At 39.5% G+C, this 17306-nt stretch overlaps 1 protein-coding gene across 2 annotated transcripts; it reads right to left on the bottom strand.

Moving 5' to 3' along the window:
• Window positions 1–149: 149 nt before the first annotated feature.
• On the bottom strand, window positions 150–17056 carry LOC101157237 (CLOCK-interacting pacemaker). Of its 2 annotated transcripts, none has more exons than XM_011483372.3 (4): window positions 16804–17056; window positions 5785–5978; window positions 5481–5602; window positions 150–3052 (listed from the first exon to the last, which is right to left on the bottom strand). In XM_011483372.3, the coding sequence occupies exons 1-4, from the start codon at window positions 16869–16871 to the stop codon at window positions 1844–1846; spliced, it is 1593 nt and encodes a 530-aa protein (XP_011481674.1). In that variant the 5' UTR covers window positions 16872–17056; the 3' UTR covers window positions 150–1843. The 2 variants fall into 2 exon arrangements, with proteins under 2 accessions (XP_011481674.1, XP_004076376.1); XM_004076328.4 differs by having other exon boundaries at window positions 16839–17056.
• Between the last annotated feature and the right edge of the window lie 250 nt (window positions 17057–17306).

The raw sequence follows: 17306 nt of genomic DNA, 5'->3' as shown, positions 1-17306 counted from the left end.
TCAAGGTAAATTGGTCAACTGTAGTTTGTCATCTCTATAAGGAAAAAGATCTAGTTTTGTTTACCGTGTTATCTTGAGATTTTACCCAAGTATCTGATAACAAAAAAACAACAACAAAACCCATCAGTTCCAAGTAACCAAAAACAAAATTTAAGAGAGTGGAAGAAGTTTTATTGTTTAAAGTGACGAGCGAGGAAACTAACAGTGTTTTCTTCTAAAGACTGATTACTGATATACAACCAGTGTTGTTCTATCAAAACAATCAAGATACAACTTCAAAATGTCTTAGTTAATCTGTACTGTAGATGCAGAGTTAAATGCCAAAACATCTCAAATCTCTAAGAAGCAAATACTACAGAAAAGCACATCCAGCAACAAGTCTGTCAGTAGTAAATTCTATTAATATTCCAATGAAAAGATGTCAAGAAAACCAATGGCCACCCTTGTAAACAGAGCCTAAAATGGAAGAGTTTTAACCTTATATTTTACAACAAAAGGTAATTTGTGAAATCAGATTGCAGTCATGGAAATGGGCAAAAATGCTGACCCATTTGAGAACAGAGTGTTTGTTAAGCTGCAAAAACACAAATTACTCAGAAATAAAGTCATGCAGTTTGTGTAATTACCAGCAAAATAACCCGTAAGGACCCATGATGACATTGGTGTAACAGATCTGAAATGTGTTCTGTGGTCCACTTGGTTTGTGGTATACCCCACACAATTTTTGTTTTACGGACAAATGGGTCATGGGTTAAGACTAAATCTAAAATCAAATCTATGAAAACGTAAAGAGAAAGCATAACCAGTAGCTTTATTTCTAGCAGTTAATTAAAAATAAATCTTTTTTGTTGCATTTTAAAAAACGAAATTAACCCAAACTGGGCAGAAACTGGCTTTAACTTGAACTAAAGGATTGTGGAAAAAACAACTATTCAATGAATGAGGAAGCTGGACTGAAAAAGGTCACAAAAGGCCATTTTCGGCTTTAATAATCATTTGATTGGTGTCGTGTTTGAACAAATTATGGGAGAGAGAAAAAACAGAAAACAAGGGCAAATAAAAATGACACAAATGTTTGATCATAATATTTACATCTGGGGGGTCACTATACAGTACTGATACTATTCCAATAGCCACTAAGAGCTGAAAGTGCCAGGGGCAGCTGCATTGCAGCAGTTTGATAGCTTTTTTCTTATTGCTGCATACACTACAAAAAAAAGGCATAGTTTCAAAACCTATGATCAACTAAAACATCACATAACTGTTCTGAGCCTTACAAAAATGTAGTTTTTCCTAGTATTTCTGACTGTTTATAAATTAAACATAAATGTCAAAGGTCGCACTGCCATTCTCATAAAATCCAGACTGCTGTTGCTTGTTTTAAGAATACTGTGCAACTATAAAGCAACAATAACAATATGAGCAATTCTGCAGCATTTGAACCTTAAACAGTATAAAACAGCCTGCAAAAGAAAAATAGGAGCCATTTCTGCTCTTGTGCACCTTTCGAGCAGAATGAGATGAGCTACTTTCACTTACTGTGTACAAAGGTTGAACAATAGAATTTCGACTTTACTGGGATGAACACAAGCTTAAGTATTCTTGCCTTCTATGGCATAAAAAATGCTGGGAATCTGCACAACAAACTTCATGGATCATGAAAATGCTACACTCAGCTGAGTTGGCTGATATAAGATTTGAAGGCACAAATAAACATGAGTCAAGAACAACAAGCAAGATTTTTTAATAGTCTCTTAAATAATGAGGGATTTTCCATAAAAGCAGAGCAATTTCGAGCAACAATGCAACCGGTCAATGGGGACTTGTTATTTAGTAAAAGATGCTACAGGAGACAGTTGAGTCCGGAGTTGTCTGAAAATCTAGAAGCAGCTTTTTCTAGGGGCAGTCCCAACTCCTGCTCAGGTCCTGGAACAAAAGAGGAAACAGTGTTTGAGCTGGACTCAGGCTCACAGGGGACCTCCTGTATGTCAGGCGAGGGGGCAAACAGTGGGGATGGGGGTGAGACGCCATCATATGTGTGGTACAGGGACACCACGCGGGAAGGGCTGCCGTTTGTTGTTGTAACTGTCATGTGGACGTCTTCCTCATCTCTGATCCTGCTCTGGTGCTGGCTGCTGCTGTGCATCTTCACGCGGTCTAGGTCTAAAGTGGGATAGGAACCTGATGCCTTCATGTCCTGGAAGAGCTTGTTTAGCTTGCCTGGGTCATCGTTGCTACTGCTTTGACTGGCCTGCGCAATGTGGCACAGCAGCTGGGTGTGCTGGCGCAGCTGGAGGATTTCTCGCTCTGTAGCAGCGTTCTGCTTCAGCAGCTCCTTGGTCCGAAGGGTGATGGCTAGCAGGCCAGACTGGTTGAGAATCTCTGCTGTGTTGAGAAACCGCCGCTGGCGCGTGGATGTGCTGTCCGGTCCTGGACAATCTGGGCTATGAGCTGTCGAAGAAGGAGGCGAAGAGGACGAAGAGGAGTCGGATGAAGAGGGTGGGGATGGAGTCTGGGAGCTAGAGATGGATGGAGATCCTGTGCTGTGAGGCTTTTGGCTATTATGCTGGAGTTTTGGTTGACAGCTGCAGCAGCCAGGCAAGCAGCTATGAACTCCTTTGGCCTCCCTCTGCTGCTGCTCAAGTCGCAACGAATGGCCAACCATCGGATCCTCCCTCTTCTCTTCCTCAGTACGAACTCTCTTGCTCTGGCTTTGGCCTTCACTGCCATTTTCTTTGAGCCCTGTTGCTGGGACAGCACCTTTTCCCTCAGGGGTCTCCTTTCCAGGGTGGGGAGCAATGCGGGGGTAGGAATTCAGGATGGGCAGGTATGAATTTTTATTGTTGTTGGGGAGATTGGTGCGGTTGCCTCCTCTTTTGACATGGGCTTGTCTCGGTGTCAGAGAGGAGCAAGATGTCGGGCTCGACGTCGAAGGGGCGGGGACCACTGGCTGCTGAATCAGCACAAGCTGAGCGGCTGCCTTTCCGCCTGCGAGGCTCTGCCAACCTCCAGCCCATGAAAGGGGGCCATGTAGAAGCTGGTCTGCTCCAGACTGTCCCCAGGAGGTTGTAAGCAGGATTTTATGTAGGTAGCAAGCAGAGAGCAGATACAAAGAGAGAGCAGAGATGCGGAGGGAGTTAAGATGACACAGATGTAAGTAGCAGGTCAAAAATCCTTAAGACATTAGCTATGCAAACGTACAGACCACATTCTGAAAAATAGAAAAACCATAATGACTAACATTTAGCAACAAATCCTTACACATTCATATTTAGAGTAATATACTTTTACCAACCAATAAGGTTGTGTTTTTTATCAACTTGCATTCTGGACAGAAAAATGATAACTGTTACGGTCATTTGAAAATATAGCAAATTTCTCTATGTGTATTAAAGTGACTATAAGTGGTATTATTAAGCTTTTGATCTCACTTTTCATGTTTAGATATTGTTCTCCTACTGTATAGACAATTATATTTATTAAACTCTGTCCGCTAGTGGACATTCCTAAAACTGTAAAGTATTGTGTTTCTTTTAATGTTTGTTATTGGTTATAGTGTTAAATGAATGTTCCCATTAAAATGAATGAATCTCACCTGTCTTATCCAGAATATTGTTTGCCTGTAATGTGCTAGAGTCCTTTAATGGTGCATCATATGAGCTTTTTCATAGCTTAGTATAGCTATAACCATGCCCCATTTTCTGGTCCCAATTTTGAAGCCAACCCAATGTTCAAAATGTTAGCATTTCTCCAGTTACCACTGGAAGGCTGGTTTCAAAAGGGAGGATTTGACTCCCATGTTTAAAAGTCCAACATCCGTTAAGCCTATGTAAAGCCTAGTATCTAAACATTTTTAATTGCTTTATTTTCAATTTAAAACTGTAAAGAGGTGATTGATTTATCTTGTTAGTTGCTTTAATTTTGATAGAGCTAAAATGAATGCCTTTTTAGGGACACTTTCTTCTGTTTTTGGACCCTCTGCTTTCTACATTTTAGAACGTTTAGGTAGAGAATATGCGTTGTTTAAAAAGAAAGCTTAAGTTAGCTTTAATTTTGTTTAAAAGTAACAGTTTTAACAAATCAAAAGTGACTGTTGACAGCTAGAAGCTACATAAACAGCTAACAATGTCCTAATACCCAATGTCCTGTTTATGACATCATGACTTGTTTTCCAATCAAATTAGTTTTAAAGTATAGTTTATAGTTAATGTTTTATTTGGTCATATGTAGTGGGTTCTGGGAGTTACTATAATAATAATAGTAATAATTAAAGTTTTAGCTGATCTTTAGTCATATTCATAGTGTGGTTTTAGACTTAGTTTTTTTAACACTTGTCTGGAAGAGGAGATGTGCCTGCAAATATGCAACCACTGTTTGCATCAAAGCTTCATCTTAAAGGCGGAATCGAACATTCTTGCAAGTAACAAGCTGTTAGTATTAACTCAAAGCACAGAAGATATTTCTATTTCTTGATTGGTTTCATCTGCCTCTTGTCACTTTATTAATCAACAAACAGATATGAAGCTCTCACTGTGATTGTATAAAAGACTGCAATTATGTTTGCATAATGCAGCAGAAATGTCTGCTGTTTTAAAACACATGGAAACAAAAAACATTTGTGAAATAAGAAAGGTGGAGGAAAATGCAATATAATCTAATATTTAAATATCTGACTGATATTTATACAGGGATGTAGTATAATTTAGGAACCCAAAAAGGGAAAATAAAGAACTTTAGCCAAAAAATGTATGCTAGTAAAATGGAATGAAATTAATACAGATTTACTAAGGTTTGCGTGTAAAAAAGGTGCAAACTTGAGAGACTGCACAAATACATGTAGAGTTTGATTTACAAACCAAATTCATAATTGAATGCATTTGTTAATCAGCTAAAATGTAATGTCCAATCCATTTAAGTGATTAGTATTTGATGAATTTTGCAATATCAACTTTTCTAGCAAACAAAAGTTGGGAAGTCAATGCAAATAGATCCATATAGCACACTCAAAGGCATTTATCAAATACTAAGCAAGATTTGGCAAAGCGACTAGGATGTAACCTGCCCTGCCCAACAGTGGCTGGGACAAGCTCCGGCATCCTTGTGACCCCAAACTGGGAATAAGCGGGTTTGGAAAATGGATGGATGGAAACAAGTTTGCAGCCACTTTTTTGCGTTCAAATTTTGCTGGACTGAAAGGCAGGCACTAGTTGATGCATGTAAAAAATAACCAGCAATTTTTTGTGTAGACAGATTTTCCTTCTCTAAGTTGTGTTTGTAAATCCGGCCCTAACAGAATAGGATTATTAGGACTCAATTAAAAAAAGACTCTTAAAAAGAAAACAAAAAAATTGATTTCACATTTTATTTCTTTAATTTTGTCCAAATAATATTTTTTCTTTTGTGGCATAATTATTCCTAATGTTTAATGTTTGTAAATTCATGGCTAGGTGGGAGTTATGGAGTGCAAATTAATATCTCACCTGCAGGTTTTTGAAGATGTAGATGGGGGTCAGGTTGTCATGGGAAGTGGAGCTGCTTGTGGTTAGGCTACTGGCCCTCTTAGGCTCTTTGTCGTTGCTGTGCTGGTCATCAGAGCCAGCCTCTGAGGAAAAAAGATGGTCATTTGCCAAAGGAAGTCAATGTGTGGAGTGAACAATTTTAACTGTGAAACATGAGAGATTTGATTTGAACTGTTACACTTATTGAAAGATTAACACATTGTCAGATTTCCCTGCATAAACCATGCAGGCCTAGAGTCATCATCCAATGAGTCATTCAGCTCACCTGAATACCCAGAGTCCTTCTCAGAGTCAAAACACAGCATGTGTTTGCTCATGTCACCCATTCCACTCAGGTTCCTGTGACTTCCAGCCAGAGAGGCTCGCAAAGTGGCACTGTTGCTCTTTTCTTTGGCATTCTTTGAGCTACTGCAGGAAGTAAACTCCCCTGAATGACCCTGCTCCTTTGGCATGTCAGAGCTGTAAAAAAAAAAATCATAATGTTTTAATGTTTACAGCTAAATAAAAAAAAGGTACAAACAGTGTCAGTTTGCTAAATATTAAGCACAAAAATCTTTGTGTTGCATGGGGTACATGCAGTAGCGGAGCAGTATGACAGAGTCTCTAATGTCAGAGCAAGAGGAATGATAAAGCAGCGATTTTTGGTCTAGGAATGGGAGCTTGCATGGTTAAGCCAACCCAAACTGGTTACAGGGAGGCTTATGTCATCGCACTTTTCCCTTCTGAACCTGACAGGCTCCAAACCAAAGTGAGCAAAACAGCTTCATAATGGGTGTTCCGACAGAAGCAAATCACTATGTGAGCCTTTGTCAATGCCTGCCAGGACCACAGCATGGGGCACAAATGAGATACATCCCAAGCCTGTAAGGTTTTTAGAGACTGACAATAAAAAATGATGTCAAGTAGTTCTACTGCTATACTTGAAAGAGCTGTGAAAGAGCATAGCCCTTTATCAAAAATGTAATCAACTCCCTATTGTCTAAGAAACCATCAGATTTCAACCTAAAAAACCACAAAAACCATGAATGACATGTAATCTTACACTTGATATTTTGATAAATACATCAAAATTCATTAAGTAAGGTCCAAAACCTGGTTGAGACAGACACCCTGCTGTGTTTGCCCCTCTCAGGTTACATAATCATGGAGGCCTTAAGAGCAATTTAACCCTAATTGTGGCCATAATCACTACAATGGATTTCCTCAATGACCACTGGTGTAACCTGTGCTCATACTGGGTAACTCCTAGATATGAATTTGTAATTTTGCTTTTAATTGTTCTACATCATTTTAGCTAAACGTATTATTTCATTCGTGAATGGATGAGTTTAAAGGTCTTTGACCTGTGTTCCATCGTTTTATCAATGTGCTTGTCAGGTGGTTTAAAGTGTTTGCATTGATGACTTGGAATACTATTAATAATACATTTTATTTTTAAAGACACTTTTAAGACACACAAGGTCACAGTTAAAAAAACTAAACGTACAGCACACAACATAAACAGGGTAAAAAAAACAATCAGACAGAAATAAATTGTGTTTGTAAAGCCTGAAGAGATGAGTTTTTGTTGAAAATACTGTGAATTAGGGCTGCACGTTATGAGGAAAACTCGCGATATGCGATATTGGTGATTAATATTGCGATAACGATATAATTTGCGGTATATAAACAAATAGCAAAACAACCAAAACATAATTTCCATTTCACTGTAACAGTTTAAAAATTATACTCCAAATGACCCTTGTCGACGTAGGAGGCAAACATTAAACATAAAAGGGCTCATCTGATTGATCAACAACGTAAACGGGTCCTTCCGATTGGTTAAATGCATAAAGGGATTTATTTCATTTGTTCAAGATTTCAAGCTGCCATGAGTTTGTTTTAGCACATTTAAGGTAACCATTTATTGCGATTTTTGACGTCTTTTGCGGTATGCATATTGCACAGCTTGATGTTGCGATAACGATAAATTGGCGGTATATTGTGCAGGCCTACTGTGAATTAATTAACTAATTAACTAACTAAGTTGATAGGGAAGGAATTCAAAAGTCTGGGGGCAGTGTCCAGACAGAACAGTGAGACTGACAGAGGGGGCATGTTTTCGAATGGCCTTGTAGCTAGGGCTGCACAATATGAGGAAAACGTGCGATTTCAGAATAATAGGGATCAACAATGTGATGACAATATAACTTGCGATACATGAACAAGTAGCAAAACAACCCAAAACATAATTTCCTTATTAATGCAACAGTTTAATTTAAATAAGAGTCAACATAACTGAATTATACTCCAAAATGACCCTCGTCTACATAGGAGGAGGGTTTCTAACATCAAAGAGCGCCATCTGATTGGTCAGCAATGTGAAGGCCAAATGCATCAAGGGATTTATTTGATTTGTTAAATACTTCAAGCTGCCATAAGATTGTTTTAGCACATTTAAGGTCACCATTTATTGCAATTTTCACCATCTTTTGCGGTATGCGCATTGCACAGCTTTATATCGCGATAATGATTAATTTGCGGTAATTGTGCAGGCCTACTTGTAGCTAAAAATTTGTATCTTGTATTGGATGGGTATATGACTGACAGGAGGCCCACACAAAATATCAACGTTGTAGACCGCTCTGTGAGGCCGTAGAGCAAAAAATTTCCATGCACAATGTTTTCTATGGCCGTGCTGTGTGGGACAAGTCATAGCAAACACTTGCAGATTGCACAAGGACCCATAAAGGGGACAGTTCTCACACCTCATACTTGACCGTTGTATAAGCGGAACTGTACAAAAGCATCACATGTATATCAGGCAACTTTCACTAGCCTTAAAATTACGTAATCATACTCTTGTATCACGCCAAAAAAATTCTATGTTCCATTTTTAACAAGGTCCCTTGAGATGGCTGTACGAATCTCAAGAGAACTGCAAAAACACTTCCATTCCCCTTAACCTGAAACTGGTTGCTCCCCTTAATGACCCGGACAACCCAAAAGCCCGCAGCACCCATACGGGTCAACCTCATACAGGTGCATGTGACTATACCTTAAGGTGTTGAGCTAAGATGTGACAAGACTATGAATCAGTATAGTAGCAGTGGGGGATTTGGGAAGGTTGCAGGGGTCACAGATGCCTGATAGGTAGGAGGCTGGCTGATGCTATTAATACATGAAGTGAAGACAAGTGTGTCAAAGTTGTCACCTAGACTCTAAACATGTGAGGAGGGAGGAACTATTAATAAATTCTGAAAAAACTGGAAGCTTTGGATAAAGTGGACTTGATGTCAACAAGTACCACTTGGAATTTATTATCATGTAGTTTAATTAAATTGCACATGAACCAGGATATTATTTCAAGGAGTGAGTTAATGAAGTGTTAAGAGTTGGAAGCCAGAGGTGGCCTGGGTGGAGATGTACAGCTGGGTTCCATCAACGTAAAAATGAAAATATATGTAATATTTGGCAGAAATATAACCAAAAGATTATCAGAAATAGGATAGATCCTTGGAGCATGCTGGTGGTTACAGGTAGTGACTGAGAAGTAAAATATTTAAACAATCTTATAGATTGGAGATGGGATGAAGATTGTTGAGATTGTAGGGGTCTGCAGCCAGCTTCTTGAGTGTGGGAGTTACAGTAGCCACTTTGAGAGGTTTATACGAGTCACAATAGGGTATAAGGAGGCGACAACTGGAAGCAGAACTAGTCAGCATGTTGATGATTTAGATCTTTTAATTAAATCTTAAGTTGCTAGAACAGAGGGAAGACTGAAGACTGACACTGACTGACAACACAACAGCAGTGGGTCGAGAAAAATTCAAAGCAAATGACTCATAGGAAAAAGCTGCTGATAAATATTTAAAAATTTTAGTCAAGAAAAAAAGAGCCGAGGCCATTACATAATGAAGTACAATACATTCTGAATGTCGAAGGAGTCATGTGTTTTTTGTTTTATATTTCTAAACAGAACCATTTGAAATATGGTCCTTTCAATGAAAAATACTGTTATGATATGAATTTTTATGCATTGAGAGACCTGTCTTCTCTATAGATATTGGCAACTTTTAGTTATATCTATCTATGGGTGGGGTTAAACCAAGGATGGAAGCAGCTGTAGGTGACTGATTTTGTTATATGGAGCCAAGTTATTAACGAGATCATGAAAATCCATTGCAGTGAGAAAACTAAAACATCTGGATTTGAAAGACAGTCTACATTTAGTAGAAACATTATGCCAACGAATAGAGTTTCTATACTGATGTTAGAATTCTGGTAGGTCTTGAATTATGGTTTTAAAAAGTGCCAGATTAACTCTAAATGATGTAAACAAGTGATCAGAAAAGGAAACCTAGCTATAACAGTCAGGGACAACTCCAGAACTAGGGTTGGGTTGATGAAATTGATTAATCGATCCTAATTGATCCAAGTTTAATAAATCAATAATGCATCCATGTAAGTAGAGATCGATCTTTATACCTTGCCTTTTCTGGTGACCTAATGCTACTCTTGGGATATTTGGTGAGATTTGGTGAGCTAAAGCTTTAAAACAATCATGGTGTACAACTGTAAAAGTGCTAGACAGTTTACAAAATACAATCAGAAGGTTTATGGAACATTGCTAATATGCTCTGATACATCTACAGTGTTTTCTTAACAATAACAGCATTAAAACCGGAGTCTGCTAGCTTGATGCTAACATATAATAGATATAATTTCCCATAGGATGGCTAATGCTCATGCTCGGTCGACCTAAACAAACATTGCCGACTAAATGAACAGCTTTATATACTCAATTAAAAGCAAGACACTTAAAAGTGACGTGCTATAGCATGAGCTCCACCTAGTGGTCAAACTGAAAGGCACAAGGGTTCATTACTGACCAACACAATTTTGTTGGAGCTTCTCCGTTTGAGAAATCATGCAACACTGTATGGTGTTAAACATCTAATTTCAAAATTTAATTGAATAAAATCTGGATCATACGAATAAAAAAAAAATCGTCAATTGAATCCATCCAGACTCTGGTGAATTGAATCCAATCGATTCTGGAAATTATTGGAGATACCCTGCCCTAGCCAGAACAACACATCTTAAGTATGTTCTTAAGAATGAGTTGGAATTTGTTTTAAACAAATCTGGTTGGTATGCATTATGACTCATATGAAAGATCACTGATTCTGCAAGTTAAAAAGATGAGATGTCTGTAATGTTCATAGATACTTCAACTATGAGAGACAGAATAAAAAAAACAGAATCTAGGAAATCACATTGCATAGTTTTTACAGAATATATATTTACAATTGAGCAGAAAATAAGTATTTGGTTAACAATAAAAGTCCACCTCAATACTTCAATGGAATGGAACCCCGGTTGGCAGTGACAGAGTTTAACCGTTCCCTGTAGGATTTTGCTGTGGCTGCTATTTTGGTCCATTCTTCCATGCAGATCTTCTTAAGAGCTGTGATGTTTGGGGCTGTTGCTGGACAACAGACTTTCAACTCCCTCCACGTTTCTTTATTGGATTGAAGTAAATACTTTTTACGTAGCCACTCCTTTGTTGCCCGGGCGATATGTTTGGGATCATCATTGTCATGTTGGAAGATCCAGTCATGTTTATTCTTCAGTGACCTCACTGATGGAAAGAGGTTTTTGCCCAGCCATTTATTTTTTCTTTAATACAGTTCAGGCGTTCTGTCCCCTTTGCATAAAAAACGTAGTATAACATGTTGTCTCTCCCCCCTGGCTCAGTAGCGGTTTTAGGCACAGGCCATACGGGCGATCGCCCGGGGCGGAAAATGACGGAGGGGCGGCGCCAGCGGCTCAGCTCTGGTAAAATACTTTATGCACCACTATTGGTTTACTTATATCACAGAGTTTGTAACAGCCTGAAACCTGGCGGCGCCCCCGCCCTGCAGCTGCGCTCCCTCCTGTCTTTGAGAAGTAGACGCAAATGTGTGAGAAGGAGAAGGGAGGGGGCGCGGGGTGAAGGGTGCAGGCTGAGAGGTGAGCACGGAGCGCAAAACGCATGCGCAAACCTGGCTGGATCTTCTTCCAGGGGGGCAACGGTCGCGGGCCGCGGCTCAGTGCTTGATGAAAAAATAAAAATAAAAATTGCGCCGCCATGTAGCGAATTGGCGCCCCTGGGTGCAGCTGCACGCGCTCCTGCTGGAAATGTTTGACGGACGGGGGGGGGGGGGGGGGGGGGGGGGGGGGGCTGCGGGTATAAAAAAGGTATAAAAAAATCATGCTTTTTTGTTTTTTTTTGTGTGAAATGCCCAAATAAAAAATGGAAAAACAAAAAAAAATTCTTCACTTAGATGACAGTTGATTTAGTCGACAGACTTGATACCTACGTCAGGACATTTATGCTAAATGCAGAAACATCTGAAATATGGAGAAAAAAAGGTCAAAGCTGGTGCCCAATTTAGAAAGAAAAGAGAAGAAGAGGAGAAAAGAGACAAAGACAAGGGTATTATCGCATAGCTAGATGCACGTTTTCTAAATTCGAATGCTACCTGCCCTACAACAACAACAACGTTGCAGAGGAAAAATCTCTTGTTTGGTCTATCATGACCAAAACTGAAGTAGGCCCAAATATTGCAAATAACGTCCTTTTTAAGATATTTATTCTTAAATGTTTGCTCTGCCTTAACTTGTAACATTAGTTATGATTCGTGTGTCTGTCTGCTCTGCTGTAACACAAAGTTTTTGTTGTGTTTTATTGTTGTATATTAGTTCATAATGTTAAATAAGCTGTGATGGTAGCATGCTGCTGCTGCTGATGCTGCTGCTGCTGCTGCTGATGCTGCTGCTGCTGATGCTGCTGCTGCTGTTAGCTTTTCAAAACTCCAGTTGATCAAGTCATACCTGAGATCACCAATGTCAAATAGACTTGGTGATCAACTCACTCATTCAGGAGGGGAGCAGATTTCATATGATGACGTTATTGACAAGCTTGCATCACGAAGGCCACAAAGGTTAGGTTTAGTTAGTGTTTTCTGTTCTTAGTGCTGCAGTTACATTTATTTTAGTGTATTATTAGTGTGATTTGTAGTTTATAATATTTATTTTAGATTATTTATTTGTGTTTGATTAAATATTTCCCACTGTATTTTCAGTTACAATAAATGGACAAAGTGACTCTATGGGGGGGGGGGGGGGGGGGGCGCCAGAGGAGGGTCTCGCCCGGGGAGTAATTCAGGGTAAAACCGCCACTGCCCATGCTTCACAGTGGATGTTGTGTTCGGGTACAAATCAGCATTCTTTCCCCTCCAAACACAGCGAATGGCATTTCAAAGTGCTCTCAAAGTGCTCCAATTTTGTCTCATCTGAGATAAAATGATGACATGACATTCTCTTGATCCTCCTCTGGATTATCGAGAGGATTTCTGGCAAACTAAGACAGGTTCCAGGTCTCTTCAGGTCATTAATCAGTTCCCTCCCCCATGTGGTTCTGGGCTGTTTCTTCAATGTTCTCAAGATCATTTGAACTCCAGGTAAGCTCTTTTATGGAGCCCATCTTCTTCCTGATGTCCTTAGGCAGCTCTTTGGTCTTGGTCATTCATGGTGGAGAGGTTGCAGTCTGTGTAAGGATGTGGACAGGTGTCTTTTACACGGATGGCCACTTCAAACAGGTGTCATTAATACAGGTAACAAGTGGAGGATAGAAGAGTAAAGAAGAACCGACAGGTCTGTGAGGGTCTGATGTCTTGCTTATTTCCAAGAGCTAAATACTTATTTTCTGCACTTTTAGACTATTTAATTTTTCCAAAATCATACAATTGGTTTTCTGGATTTACTTTATCACTTTGAGGCATATTAAGGCTGGGCTCTCGGTTATTCCAAGGATTGCATAGTCTAAATAAAAGACGTCCAAGAACTAATTAACTACAAAGAGCGCTTGAAGTTTTGCAACTTAGACAACAAATAGAAAGCCAAATCTTCAGAGAAGTCAAGACAACAGCTACGCTGGTGAATAGTAAACTCAAACTAAAAAGTTTGAGATCTGAGACAATCTTCCCATGTTTGAGCAGATTTAGGTGCCATCTAGAATGAGACAATCTATTATGAAAAGGTGTAACCTTTCCTGACACAAAGAAGTCTATTTGCTGGTCTGAAAGCTTAAAAATAATTGCTGTTGAAATCAAATCTTGTTTTGTTCTCAACTGCATTCCAAGCTCATTGGTTCCTTGTTCCAGTGATCACTCATGCGGGTCAGGGAAAGAATTTTGTAAAATATTTTGCTTGTACCCTCAACGTTTTATGTCTTTTCATTTATATCTTTTAATTACAGGCTTATCAGATTGCATGGTACCTTTTCCCTGAAGGGAAATGGTTGAAATATAAATTAAAGCTCAGAGAAATCCAGACTGCGAAAAGCTGTTATTAAACTCTTAGAAAGTTCGAGGTGCAGCATGAGGACGTCCATGAGGACGTCTATAGAGATGGCCATAAATGCAGTCAAATGTAACGCTGTCTCCAATGAAGTCACTAATACTATATTAGAAAAGTAACAAAAGAGAACCATCTTAGAATTAAAACTAAGAAAAACCCGGTCAACAATTTATGCTTTTTTATTTAAAAAAAACAGTTTTGACAAAAAGTTTGGTAAAAAAACAAACAACTCAAATATCAAATGGCATCTTCTCTAAATCTGAGCTAAGACAGAAATATTAAGTAAATTGTAACCACACTGATTATGTACTCATAATTTTTTTTGGGTGTGGTTCTCTCATTTTTGTCAGTTCATTCTGAGCAGATTTGTGTTTTTTTCAGATCTGCGACTTCTTATTGAGGACCACATGGATTTGCCATCAGCTACCTAACAGACAGACTGGGAGGACAACACTTTGAGGCAAATAAGCAAACGCCATTGCTCTGTTTCCACATTTTGAATGAATTCAACTTTGATTTATGAGTTCACAATTTAATTTCCAATTCAACATATATTGATTAGATTGATTAGTCTAATTTGATGCTAAATTTGTTAGGCTTTAATAAAAAAACATTTTTCAAATAAATAGAGATTCAAACCTAACAAATAATGAAATGATTAATTCTTATTTTGTAAAACATATTGGTGAAAAAAATATCAATCGAAATTAGTTGATTTTGAAAGCTAACATGAACAAGCTAAAGTCACCAACAAACCTGGGAGGAAGCCAATTAAAGGGAAAATGGGTAAACTGTTTTCAAAAGGGTGAACCTTGGAGTTGAACCCAGAATGACCTCCTGTCAGGCGACAGTATCACCGCACTGCTGAGCAGCTCAAATAATGTCTACAGACAGAGTTCATCCCTGCATTGAAATTCTTTGAACCATTTCTGTTCATCTAAATATAGTCCTGAAGGTGAAATCATCTGTCGGTGCTTTTGCACTCTTTACTGCAACAGGACACCACTAAACGCTTTCAGAATGTAGCTGCAAAATGTCAACACTGATGCAAAACACCGGAACAGCATGTATCTGCAGTACCGGTACATACTTGTACTATTAGCCTATTATTAGGGTTAGGTTTCACTGCCAATTTAATTAGATGATTCTGTTTTCCTCCATGAAGTTTTAATTTTAATTCTATTCAGGATTCGGTTCAATATTCATTATTATTTATGATTTCTTGGCAGTACATGCTTCTGTTAAAATCCATTTAAAGGCAATAAGTGTCACTGGTTCTTTAGTCAAATTGTCATGAATAAGGAGCAGATTAAAACTGCAGTTTGAAAAAGAGTTTATGTGTTACATAGAAGATATGCTGAGTTGGTCACAAGCTCCCTGTTCTGCTCCATTCTGACGCATCGACTTTTAGGCGACTAGATCCACGGACGTCTTCGCTTTTATCGTCCAAGCTGGCACGTGGCTCAAAACTGTATGGCTGGGAAGCTCAGATATTGGTCACCATATTTGTTGCTCTGGTTATGTAAGGTAGTGGGTGGGAGGGGCTGAAAGCTAGCGAGTGAGCATGTAAACAGAGAGCTCTCAGCATCATGGAAGGGAACGGGGAGGGGGGGGTTTGCTTTGTGCCGACGTTCCCACCCACCGTTTAGAGGCCAATTTCTAAAGAGCTACTGCCGCTCTGCAGAGACTGTTCTAGAAAATGACACAGGTTTTTTGATTTTGCCTATAAACAGCTTAATCATAATTAAAAGGCCTATATCATGCATTGTATAGCCTTTCAGAGTAAAATTTATCCATATATATGATAATATATTAATTTTTGACACACTAAAGAACGATTTTTTTATAAGAAATATGAGTTTTTTCCGCAGTTCATGTTTCTACCAGGAAGTAAGATGACTCAATCTCTGAAGCACCGCCTTTCGTCCATGTGGGTGCCGCCCATTTCATGGCGTCAACCTTGAGCCGGCCTCGCCAGCGTGTCTGCGTTTCGTCCACGAATTAAACGACATCCAAAATGTTGCAAAGATGGATGAGAATACCGTGGATAGAAAAGGAAAGAGTTTTAGCCGGTCACCGCTAGCTCCACAGAGAAACTGGGTGTGAGTGTTAGCCTGGGGGCGGTGCTGGCACTGCAGACTCCTCCTGGATGGGGCGGTTCCTCACTTTGTGACATCATAATGTGAGAACCCACTTGTTTTTATGGGTTGGGAGGGGTTGTGCTCAGAGCGCAGATTTTTTGAGGAAAACATGCGTGAACAGATCAAAATATCGCTTTGAGGCTGTTTTTCGGGAGGAATTAACATTATATACTTAAAAGATCCAAAAAAGTGACATAGTAAGGATTCAAATTCGACTTAGAATTAATTTGATTTGATATTTTTTAGCAAAATCAATTGAACATCTTTGTCAAAGCCACTTTAAAAAATAACAACTAAACAAACCAAATAGCAAAGCAGTTTTTGCATTAGGGGAAAATTGTAAATAAGAAAATTTATAATACAGAGAAAATGATCAAACCCAGACTGGATATTATAGGATCTTTTTTTAAAAAAAACAAATTGCTTTAAATTATTATAATTCATACACACCAAGCGAAGCTGTGTGATAAAGAAAACAAGTGTGCAGCTTCACTAAAGCCACAGTGTAAACATGCCAGCACATGTGCGCGCGGCCGCAGCAGGACGGGCTTCAGATGGTCGGGTGGTGTGTGTACGGTCCCACCCCGGCGCGGTTATGTAACAAGCGGGAGCTGTGCTCAGTGGAAACACGAGCCGCTGTCACCCCGCCCGCGTCAACACCGTGGTGTCCAGCAAAGTTCAAATGCATTATTGGAACATTTCAATGCAACATTCAATGCATTATTAGAACATTTAAATTAAAGGATTCTGCACCAAACCTTATATCCTCGAACACTTCATCCAAGTTCCCCACCTTTAGTGTTTCCTCCAGGGTGAGAAATGTCATGTCGCTGCCGGCTCGGTCCTCCTGTCCTGGACGGAGTCACGCGGGTGTCAGTCACGCTCCCCGAGTCAGCATCTCCCACGGAGGCTCAACGAAGGCGGAGGTGCTCGCGGACGCGGCAGTCATGTCGGCGGAGCTCCGCTCACACGCAGCTCCTCGTTCATTTGCGTAGCCACGCCCGCCGGTGTCATTGAAAATGTGCGCCTCTTTAACGCAACGGCGAGCGCTTGACGTAACGTCAGTGCGCTGGCCAATCCCGTGCGGGTGCACGTGTTTAGACAGTGACGTTGGACTTGCCATGTGAGGGTTGTATTCATACTATCGTGGTGCGTTTAGGTGCTGTTGTAAATCTTATCTATGTTTTTCTTTGAAATTGAAAAAAGAACACTCCCATTTTTTCCACAGCTGATGTTACATTAAAATGTGAGAATTCATTAA

The sequence above is a fragment of the Oryzias latipes genome, chromosome 14 (assembly GCF_002234675.1).
Source record: "Oryzias latipes chromosome 14, ASM223467v1".
Classification (NCBI taxonomy): Eukaryota; Metazoa; Chordata; class Actinopteri; order Beloniformes; family Adrianichthyidae; genus Oryzias; species Oryzias latipes.
This window is presented reverse-complemented; position numbering and strand designations above follow the sequence as displayed.